We start from the raw sequence: 10,203 nt of genomic DNA on the forward strand, positions 1-10,203 counted from the left end.
TCTATGGCTCATTAGATTTGGGTGATTACAGATACTGAGGTTTTTTCTTTGCTCTGTGCTTTCCCTACAGAGACTCCAGGTCCCTAATATTCCCATCTCTAAGTGTGCCGCTTGCTTGAAGCCTCCGGTGTCTGACGACGACAAGTTGAAGCGCTGCACACGCTGCTATCGCGTGGGCTACTGCAACCAGTGAGTTGTACTACCAAATGCCTCGCCCGAAATAGAGTGGTGCAGTGGAGACGTATTTTTGAAGGATGACCAGGAAGATAGCGTCACAACGGCTCCCTCGACAATAGCCAATATAATTTTTTCATTGGATTTTGGAATATTGCAGAAAGAAAGATATTTTGCAAACAAACGTTTATAATAACACATTTTGTTTAGCAGGATACTCTCCACATATTTTATGACTTTTAAAGCGTAAGTGCTATCTGCAAAAGTAAAAAGCTAACGTATAAAGGAACTACAATACTGTTACATCACCACCGCTAAGCTAAAGGTGGCTAATGTTCAGCGTGATGATAGTCGTCACTTGTTAGCAACCAAGATTTTTAGGAACCCACAAAAGCTTTGATTATAAGAAACAAAGGTATACATCTCTTCAGCTTGGGTTAACCACAGATCTTATTTCTAAAAACACATAAAAATAACTATTGACTTTGGCACAAGGGAACTGGAAGTGGTGGAATGCTAGCACATTTCCAGGTCTAACGACTTATTCCTGCACCACTCTATTGCACGTCAAGATCGTTAGAAACAAACTGGTTCGGGGAGAAATTATTTTAACTTTTTTACTATTTTCACTTATTTCCAGAGTGTGTCAGAAGAACCACTGGCCCCATCACAAGGGTCTGTGTCGCCCCAACACAGAGAATGTGGGCTTGCCTTTCCTGATCAGCGTGCCGGAGTCCCGCCTCTCCTACGCCCGCCTCACCCAACTGCTGGAGGGCTACACCAGGTATACAGTCAAACACACAGTCTAACACACACACACTCCCAGTTTCAAGATTCAAAGGCTGTATTGTCATATGCACAGTAGCTACATTGTAGATATGGCAATGAAAAGAGAAGACGCATATACACACTCACACTCACACACACGAGTGCCGCCCATACACACCAACCCATTGCCATGCCACAATAATATATTCTAATAAAAACCCTAACCCATACAAAAGAAATGGTACAAACCTTATTTTTTATTTTGTATCTTTTCATGGCTCCTACAAAAGATTAAAACATACAAAAAAATAATATGAAAATGGTGCAAGAAGAAACAGTAGAGCAGAAGACTAGAATAGCTTAGAATAAAATAGTGCGGATTAGTTACAAGACCAATGTGCAACTATAACGATGAAGTAAACTCTCTCTTTCTCTCTCTCTCCCTCTCTCTCTCTCTCTATATATATATATATATATATATATATATATATACACATATCAGGAAAATATATAAATACAATGAGATGTAAACAGATGTCATATAGAACAAAATAACAGCAACCGCTACTTCTCAGATAACAAAATCAATTGTAACTACTAGTATATATTCAATAGGGATTGATAAGTATCATTGTCCTTGTGATTTCAAGAATCTCCCACTTTCAAAATGCAGTGTTAATGTTGGTGTTCTCTGTGCAGGTTTTCCGTCAACGTGTTCCAGCCTCCTTTCCAGTCAGACAGGACATCCCCCGAAACACCCCAGTCCCGCGCTGACCTCCCCCCAATGCCAGCAAGCTCTCCTGAGGGCCCTGGTTCAGGGGATGAGGCTGTGGGTGGCAGCAGTGTAGTAGCAGCTGGTCAGGAGCTGGAGAGCCCCTCCCTGCTGCCTGAGTCCCTGGCAGAGTCCGCTCAGGCCTCAGCAGTCCACTCCGGGGACTCCCTGTCCTCCTCCCAGACCTCCCTCTCCACCACACGGACCGCAGACTCAGGATTCTCTGAGCCGATCTCCTCCTCTTCCTGCTGCTCTCTGGACCATCATGCAGAGAAAGAGACGTCTTGTGAGAAAGCAGTGCGGCCAGAAGGTAACAAAGCTTAGCATCTACTCAGAACCCCAAGCAGTGTTTCGTTCACATTAAGGCATTCACCTCTATGGGTCCTAGCTGGTTTAGGGAGAAGTTTGTGTACTATAACACACCTCCAGAATCATATTCTATTTTAAAATTCATGTTGAATATTTCTGGTTTTCCAAAAGTAGGCAGTATTGAGTATATTAAAAACAAGTATCCACAAGTGTTACCAATATTTGGTTGAAAAAATGGCTGTTTATCTCTGCCGACTCATCCAAAGCTTACTAACAGAACTAAGGAACGTAGCATGCTCTCCTTTTTACTCAATCTTGTTATTGCAAAACAAAATCTTGAATTAGACATGTTGAAACATAACTATTTAAAGCTTGGATTTGGTTAGGTCCAGTAATTATCAAACTCTCGGTACAGATTGATCACTCAAGGACCATTAGTGATTTGACAATCTGATGATTATTTTAGTATTTAAGTTCCTGGCTGTGATACATTTTGTAATAAACATGTTTTAAAACCTGCCAGGGGGTTATGTTGTTCAGACAAACAGACAGATATTTTCAATATTTCTCTGATCATATTGATCCCTATAGTCTTCATTCTTGTCCTTTCTTTACAGCTGCAGTAACGGGCTATCAGCAGCCTAGTGAGTCAGCCTCAGGTCACGCCAGTCAGTTCTACATCGCTCTGCTGGACTCCAACAACAAGGAGCAGAGGCTGGATGAAAGAGGTACCACCAGAACGTTCTTAAGTCATGATGTTCAGTTGGATAGTTTATTACAATATGTAGTGGGTCGTTTTCTTCTCTATGTAACGTAATCATGTACTCTATTGTACCCCCCTCTGCAGAAGACCTTCTTGCAGACCTCCCTGAAGACGCCACCCTGGAGCTGGTGTGGAAAAACAACGAGCGTCTGAAGGAGTACGTGCTGGTGAGCTCTAAGGAGCTGGAGTATGAGGAGGACCCCGGCTCTCTGAGTGAGACGGCCCGAGCGGGACACTTCACCCTGGAGCAGTGCCTCAACCTCTTCACCAGGCCAGAGGTGCTGGCCCCAGAGGAGGCGTGGTAGGGATCTTTATTCCATCTGTCATGCTTTCTTGATGCCTTCCAAGGTTGCATTAACACAATATTTGTATATTCAACTCAGGAGCATTTGCTAAATACCATGACCAATTAAACAAGGCTACTCTCTATATAACTAATACAGAAATTCATTGCAATAGTCCTCCAAAAGGACCTTGATATTTGAGATGACATAATCTTATCTACAAGAGGAAATTAGACCAGTATAGCATCATTGCTGACATCTGAAAGCTGGCAGTTTGAAAGTTTTGAAAGCAGGTTGGGATTGCTTGAAATAATGAGGGAAAACTGTATTCTGGACTAATCCTATAACCACGTGAACTAAATATTATATGTAATTGTCAATTACTCTCCGGATTACTAGCTTTTGTCAGACTTACACATAAATATCCACATTGTCATGACATAAAGCAGAGAAAAGCTGCGAACTCTATCATTTTAATCCAGTTTTATGTGACGCTTCTCTCCATGTTTAAGTCTAATGATGAAGTATGATGCTTGTATAAAATGACGTGCTGGAACTAGTTTAAAACCAACCACACGCAGCATTAGCAAATTAGCGTTGGTACATAGTCAAGCTTATTCCGCTAACAATAATTAGCATTTCTAGTTTGAAACTAAATATAAAATGTGAATCATGCTGTGGTCCATTTAGGACTGATATAACAAAGCAGTTAAAAAAATAACTGCTTATATTTATTTCATGTGGGTTGTAAGTGTACCGCTGATAACAGGACCTAGACTAGGAAACACTGTGGAATGAGGCGTAAAATGAATTATTGAGAGTAATTTTGGTTCAAACTAACAGCGTTTACTTTAGAAGGGATCTCAACATGCATTAGCATACCAAAACGCACATATTAAATCTGTTAAAGGGCCATTCAGTGAAGGCCAAGTGAGGGTGCCTTAAGTTTTAAAATGATCTTTTTGAAACAGCTTGACGTCTTTTAACATTTACTCACCTACAGTAACTTTGTATTTTCCTGGGGAGCGAGGCGATGTAGAGCAGTGATTTATATCCACTCTGTTCTGCAGGTACTGTCCAAAGTGCCAGCAGCACCGAGAGGCCTCCAAGCAGCTGCTGCTGTGGCGTTTGCCCAACATCCTGATCATCCAGCTCAAACGCTTCTCCTTCAGGAGCTTCATTTGGAGGGACAAGATCAACGACATGGTGGACTTCCCTGTCAGGTAAACGCACGGTCAAAAGTTCAACTCCAACCACCTGTTCCACATCATCTGTCTAGAATCAAATGTTTACTCCGTCATGCCGTCCTGTCTTGTAGGAATCTGGACCTTAGTAAGTTCTGTATTGGCCAGAAGGATGATATGCAACAACCCCCCATCTACGACTTGTACGCAGTCATCAACCACTATGGAGGGATGATCGGGGGTCACTACACAGCCTACGCCCGCCTGCCCAGTGATAAGAACAGCCAGCGCAGTGATGTTGGTGAGTGTGCAGTCAGTAAGCTTCAGGTCCAAACCCAACCCTACACCCTCCCACTTTCTGAGGGAGTGAACTCTGTCAGTAGTCTCACTCTCAGCTCTGCTACTTTTTTGGTGTTGTGAGCTGTACAAATATATCAACTTTTCTAAAGTAGACACTGGTTGTAAGTAAAACATTTCAAATAAAATGTAACCTATAATGTTTCTTCTTTTTTCAAGTTTACTAGTAATGTTAGGTTAGGTAGCAGGTTAATCAGGACTGATGCAGACTTCCTGTTGGAGGCTTTAATAACTTCCACTCCCTTTAGGTTTGAAACTGCAGTGAATGTGGCGAATGCTCAGAAGGGTGGCAGTGAGAAAGGAGAGGATGTAGGGGTCGGATTGGAACTGTGCCGTATTCCCACCTGGATATAATTGTTAGCAGGTCGGACAATTGTTTAATCCTACCCTTTTTTTCTCCTCCTTCTACCCGTGCTCCCTGTCCCATAGGCTGGCGTCTCTTTGATGACAGCACCGTGACGATGGTGGAGGAGAGCCAGGTTGTAACGCGTTACGCCTACGTCCTTTTCTACCGGCGACGAAACTCCCCCGTGGAGAGGCCGCCACGTTTCCTCAGGCCCGTAGGAGCAGAGTCGCCCGCGTCTGCAGGAGCCACTGCCAGCCAGGTGAGGGCGCCACAACACTGAGGCAGAGGCTCACGCATTGATGTGTTAGCCAAGGTTATGTCATCCCTTGGCTTATTCACATTTTACACCATCTTGTCTTTAAACCTTTGAGTGAGAGATTAGCCCCTGATTCAATTTACTTGTTAGTGCCATATGAGTTACCCATGAGGTTTGACTTAAATCTACAGCCACCCCAAAATGAAAAATGCATTTAATACCTCTTACCTGTAGGGCTATTTCTCAATGAAATAGTTTTGGTTTTAGTTAGTGTTTGATATATCAGCCGTAGAGATATTGTATCTGCATCATTTTTCTCTTTTCTCTTGTCACCATTGTCTTTTTTCTGAAATAACGACCTGGTTACTCAAGATTATCCTTGATAAACTTCTTACAGCAAGGTTTTTTGAGTTTGATTGAGTAACTATGTCAGAACTTCTGGAAAGGGACGTTGCTGCTATGAAAAAAGGTAGACTGCTATGGCTAGTAGCTCCAACAATAAGGAAGTCCCACCAGAAATTAATTAATTAATAAACAGCACTACAGACAAGAGGCAAAGTATGTATTTTTTTAATTTGGAAAGATTGAAAGAGATCAGATTGTTCCTGTTTTGTTGAATAATGCTTCCAAATCCTTCACCAGCAGTTTACAGATGAAGTATTTGAATGCAACAACAATCCCAAAGCTTTTAAACCACTGTTCATGGTAAATGAAAACATGTGTCAGCCATTAATCAGGGATTAGCTCTATTTAGCGGGTCTTTTGAGAGAAGTCTGTGTGTTCAGTGTCTCTGGGAACCACTATCTCTTTGACCCGAGTCTTGACAGGAGCTCCTGTTGTGAGCTGCTTAATAACTGCAGCCTGTGGCTCCAGAATGGAACCATCCTTCAATCCGTCCTTGAATTTATCTTAACAAAGCTCAGCTGTCAGGCAGCATTAGCTTCTTTACACGTTTCATTCTTTGTAGCATCAGTGGAGTGCAGTGCTTTTGTAAGGATTTCTGTCTGATTGATGAAGTGGAGAGCTCAGGCTGTGCTATTCAACAGTTACACTGGTTGTTAAGTTCAGAGGGGGGTGGTGTCACAGAGCATGATCTCTTTCACTATTGTTGTCTCCACTTGCTGACGAAACAAATGTGTTTTTATCACGTTGGTTGTCAGGTGTAACCTTGTGATGCTGATAATGAATTAAGACTGTATATCATCTCATAGAATACAAGGATAAGGAGTCTGAGTGTATTCAAGTCCAAAGTCAACTTGAGCCTCACCGTTTCCTGATATGTACCATGTTGTGTAGCGTGTGTACATGTAAAACATACCTTTCCTACCATGGGATTTGGCAGGAGAGGGCTTCAGGAAAGATGATTGTGTGTGATTGATATACCCAAATATGTGTAACTATTAAATCTTAAGAATATCTTACAGACTTAAAGGAGATAGGATTAGGAACCTATCCTTTGTCAGTGAATTTACCTACCTTACATGGAGGTCGAACGCGGACAGTTTGTAGGACGGGTGTACCAGCAGGAAGCTAAGCAATGTATCACTGGTAAAAATGCATTTCATTTTGCCAGAAGGCAATGCAGAGGGATAAGAAATATTATAAATCTATTGTACAGCAGTACCTGTCCACAACAGCACTTTGCTTAGCTTCCTGCTAGCACTGCTTTCAGTTCCTCCAAACTGCATCTACTGTAGAAAATACACTGACTGTGGATAATAAGCACCTCAAACAACCCTTCAGACAATCCAAATGAAACATTTAACCATCTGTCTGCTAAACAGGCCTATCAAATTGTCCCTGTGGGTTTCACCAGCTAAATATTCCTAAATGTAAACAAAAGTATTTGTTAGTCAACGCCTTTTCCGAGAAGCTGACACCAGTTTCCGCCAATCGCAGGCCTCTCTAATATGGCGGGAACTGGAGGAAGAAGAGGAGGGGCTTGACGAAGGCCCCCGCGGACTGTTCCGCTCTCCACTGCGGAGGCGACAAGCGCCAAGGAACAGAGATGAGGAAGAGGCGGACAGAAGCGATGGGTCGGTGCGGCGACCCCGCAGGCAGAGGATGTCGGAATATCCCGACGATGACTGTGTGCGATACTTTGTTCTGGGAACCGTGGCAGCGCTGTTCGCTCTGTTCCTTAATCTGGTCTACCCTCTGCTGTACAGGGCCAACTGGGCCTGAGCCGGCTCATTCAGAAGTGTGAATGTCAGGTTAGATAGGATACTTCACCAACCAATCCTCTTGTGGGAGTACTGAGTACTGCCTTCACAGGCTTCAGCTAGTTTTCAATCTAACTAAAACTTGAAGTGTGTGTACAGCATCACATGGATCAACCTTTAACATTCTACTAAAGCATAGGGCTATCACTATCATGGCTATAATTCTTTATTTATTTTTGGGAACACTTTTTGTTAGGTTGAAGAGGAGCCAGGTTTAGGAAGCGCTTGATTTGATAAGCAGCAGAGTTTTTTTTATAAGCAGAGCATTTTAAACGTCAGCAGCATAGTTGATCATGTTAATTAAACCGTGCAGAGATAACATTGTAAGATTTGATTAAATGTTAAGCCATATTTAGGTGCCTCTTGACCAGGGGATAACAACATATCCTCTTTAGAATAAAAACTGTTGTGCTTAAACAGAAAACTCCTCAGCTTTTGGTGCGTGCTATATTTGCCAAGAAAGCTACGGAGGACCTCTTGCACAGACAAAATTACCTCAAAATACATCAGTGTCATGTCAAATTATCAGGCAGGATGCAAAAGCACAGCTGATTTTGCAGCGTAAAACCGAGTGCTGGCTTCTTAGGTTCAATATAGCATTCACTGAGGAATGTATTGTTTAAATCGCCTACATTTGCCATCACCACTGATTTGACAACCAGGCGGTTACTTGTTGCTTTTGAAGCTGCAGTAGAATAAGTCTATCAACACACAGCACTGGAACATTGAGTGTACACCTTAACTACATTGCCTCTTTGCAGTTTATTGACTCTGGCTTCCGACACATTTCCCATGTTTAACTCAAATTATTTTAAATAGTTCTCAGAAGATGACAGCCTTATCACCTACACATCATGGAGCTGTATTAAATCCTAACTCGAGGCAGTGAAAGATGGTTTAGACCTTCAGATAGGATTTTTTAAAGAAGAAACCATAGTTGTACAGGAATTAATCGAGTGCTTAGCCGAGCAATGACAACATTCTAGCCAGGCTATTGTTGCACTACACTCTAAAGAGAAATGGTCGCTACTTCCTGCAGTGTGAGCACGAGACTGCTGAGGCTCAGCAACTGTGTTTTAATGTAAATGTCTAATCATGAAGCAAAGAGAACCTTCGGTGTGACCAATTGCTGTTGCCTTTTTAAAGTGCTTAAATTGTTATGGTCATTTTTTGCAATTTTTTCTCCTGTTCACTGAATTTTTAGATTTTTTTCCCATGTTTTGTTTTTTTATTAAAATGCTTGTGTTAGTTGGTCCTTATGTTTTTATACATTTGAAAGCCATATGGTGAGGATCTTAAGTTCTCAGGATGAAATGTAGTAAACTATGCGTTGCTTTTTTAAATATAAAAAGATGAGAAATTGACCGACAATGCATTGTTGTCACAGCTAAGTTAAACTAGGAGTGTGATAAGAAAAACCGTCCACCTCTGAATGTATTTCAACGTGTTACTCTGTGGAAAGACTTTGATTATGGACAGATTTTGGAGATCAAAAACATAAATATTGCATTATTTTACTTAAATAGTAATTATCCTCTTTTCAAATTAAAAGCAAATCAGAAGATGCTTCGTTTTTATTAACAGCTTTAAAGTTGTGGATACTTGTATTGCATCATGATCACCAGTTAAAACATATTAAAGATTTTAGCTGTTCCTGAGACTCCAAACTGTCTATGGAAGATGTCTTTCCTCTGCTGCTGACAGGTGTGTGTTTGTGTGTGTCTCAGGGAAATCCTTGTGTAAAGCGACATGTTTGTCTTAAATGCTCAGTGAAGCTCTGAGCACCGTGGATACTTGACTCGGATATATGCAAGGCTGACCTTTTTAGAGGTCCTTCTATGGTTAACTCCTGCTCAACACACTATGATCTGTGTGAAGTCGCCAACATAAACGGCAGCAGGAATAATGGATGGTATCGAAGACAGTTTAACAGCAGGTTTGCTGCTCTGCTTTTAATCTTTTCAATGCTTTTATTTATATTTATATTTGGGGCTTTTGTTAAATTGGTTGGATTGGAATGGACTGAATGATCAATCTCAGTGGTTTCCATGTGGAGCTCTGACTATAATTCCACTTCAAATTTGAATTATGCTTTTTTTCATGCAAAACTTAAGAAAATGCTGTTTTCAGCCTCTCATTGATTGACCCCCCCCCCCCCCCTTTTCAATAATTAAATGAATATATTTGGGTTTCATACAAAACAAGAGATTTTAAGATTATTATTTTTGACATTTTCAAAATCAAACATTAATCTAGAATGTATTTTCATATTAATCCATTGAGAAAATAAATGTTAGTTGCAGCCCTATATGGGTGTAGTCTGCTATAAAATGTATAATTGCAAGGAATAATCATAACTTTTATGGTCTCTCTGTATGCTTGGAATCACTGCATTGTTGATAACTTTATTTGAAATAATAATGTTTTTAGATACCTCCATCGAAATGCTGCGTCCTAATATATATGTATATATATAAATCACTGTTCTCCTTTTTATGGAAATAAAATCTGCATCTTTTTATAGTCTCCACGCATGTTATTTAAATCACTTCACACATAGACGCTCCCAGAAACTATACAGCACATTTATCTTAAACGCTGGTTTATTTTACAGGCCGCTAGCCAGTCACTATTCGGGGCAGACCTGGATCCTGAGGGGCCGCCCACTCTGACCCCGGAGGTTCCCTCGGAACTCTTCGCCCACGGAGAATGCGGGGCTCCATCCTACAGCAACATGGAGGAGGTGGACTAATTGTGAATGAAATCCA

The 10,203-nt window shown here is 41.3% G+C and overlaps 1 protein-coding gene across 1 annotated transcript in view; it reads left to right on the forward strand.

Annotated features, from left to right (window-relative positions):
• Positions 1-9,954, forward strand: part of usp19 (ubiquitin specific peptidase 19) — a 29,162-nt gene extending 19,208 nt beyond the window's left edge. The window contains 9 exon segments of the mRNA XM_063887720.1: positions 71-189; positions 815-958; positions 1,642-2,024; positions 2,641-2,751; positions 2,871-3,087; positions 4,141-4,293; positions 4,389-4,555; positions 5,041-5,216; positions 7,113-9,954. Of these exon segments, the coding sequence (XP_063743790.1) occupies positions 71-189; positions 815-958; positions 1,642-2,024; positions 2,641-2,751; positions 2,871-3,087; positions 4,141-4,293; positions 4,389-4,555; positions 5,041-5,216; positions 7,113-7,397 (1,755 nt within the window). The 3' untranslated portion in view covers positions 7,398-9,954.
• Positions 9,955-10,203: the final 249 nt, after the last annotated feature.

This window comes from Eleginops maclovinus, chromosome 1 (genome assembly GCF_036324505.1).
Source record: "Eleginops maclovinus isolate JMC-PN-2008 ecotype Puerto Natales chromosome 1, JC_Emac_rtc_rv5, whole genome shotgun sequence".
Lineage (NCBI taxonomy): Eukaryota > Metazoa > Chordata > Actinopteri > Perciformes > Eleginopidae > Eleginops > Eleginops maclovinus.